At 40.6% G+C, this 1,211-nt stretch overlaps 1 protein-coding gene across 1 annotated transcript; it reads left to right on the forward strand.

The window, feature by feature from the left end:
• LOC118747779 lies at nt 1–828 on the forward strand (the record flags this gene model as incomplete). Its single annotated transcript, XM_036481907.1, is given in 1 exon segment — nt 1–828. A coding segment is annotated over 1 exon segment (828 nt), but the record flags the coding sequence as incomplete, so codon positions are not given.
• Between the last annotated feature and the right edge of the window lie 383 nt (nt 829–1,211).

Below are 1,211 nucleotides of genomic sequence, written 5' to 3' on the forward strand. Positions count from 1 at the left end.
AACGAAGGAAAAGTAGCCACTTTCACAGCCGTGCGCCATGGCGTGTCTGCTACGTCTATAGTGGACATAACTATGGCTTCAGAGAATCTCATACAGTGCGTCGCGGAGTGGAGAGTCAACATCGAAGCAATTCAGAACTCTGACCACAATTCCATTACTTTCAAATTGGAGAAACACGATAAAATCACAGCATCTAAGCGGACTTCTACCTATTTGTTCAATAATAAAACAGCAAAATGGCCCAAATTTCATGCCTGTCTTCAAAACAGTATTCAGAAGTCGAAAATACTTAGCACAAATTTTCAAAATTGTACCTCCATCGAAATCGATAATGTATTTAAAAGCCTTACTGACAGCATACGATCTTCATGTAGCGAATCTATGAAAATGAGAAAAGGTGTCAAATCGATTAATCCCTGGTGGAATCAAGAGTTGCAAGTTCTCAAAGAAAATTGTATTAAACTCCACCACAAACTCAACTGGTTAAGCAAGAACCACATACCCGTCAATGCAGCTGCACTGGTAAATGCTGAAGCCAAACGTCAATGTAAAGCATTAAGGGAAGCATCTGTAAACAATTTTCGGGAATTCTGCACCAACCAGGGCAAAGAAGATGTATGGTCCATTACAAATCGTATCATTAAAGATGCGCCACTGCAACGGCCGCCGACAACTCTACACAAAGATGGTAGATTCACTGAAACAAGCTTTGAAACAGCAGAAGCGTTAATACGGCACTTCTATCCTGACGATAACCCGGACGTCAGTGTTAAGCAGCGTGCTATTCGAAGTCAGGTAAAAGCTTTCATAAGTACATCAAATGACTAAGATTTTACGGAAGATGAAGTCATGGAAGCATTAAGCTCAATAAATCCAAATAAAGCTCCGGGACTAGATAACCTCACTTCTGATATATGTATGGAGGTATTTCAACACTATCGGACATTTGCTTGCGGATAGGATATTTTCCCAAGGTATGGAAAGAGGCTTACGTAAAAATTCTGCCAAAACCGAACAAAGAAGCTGGTGACCTATCATCGTATCGACCAATAGGTCTGCTACCCGTCTTTGGAAAACTCTTGGAAAAGCTGTTTATTGGGCGCCTATCGTATCACGCTGAGCGCAACCATTTATGGTCATCTAAACAATATGGTTTTAAGTAGAAAACGTCAACCACTGATGCACTTTACAACGCTGTCCAAAATATCAAA

This window comes from Rhagoletis pomonella, unplaced genomic scaffold, assembly GCF_013731165.1.
Source record: "Rhagoletis pomonella isolate Grant_MI unplaced genomic scaffold, Rhpom_1.0 Rhpom_scaffold_00001, whole genome shotgun sequence".
NCBI classification, from domain to species: Eukaryota; Metazoa; Arthropoda; class Insecta; order Diptera; family Tephritidae; genus Rhagoletis; species Rhagoletis pomonella.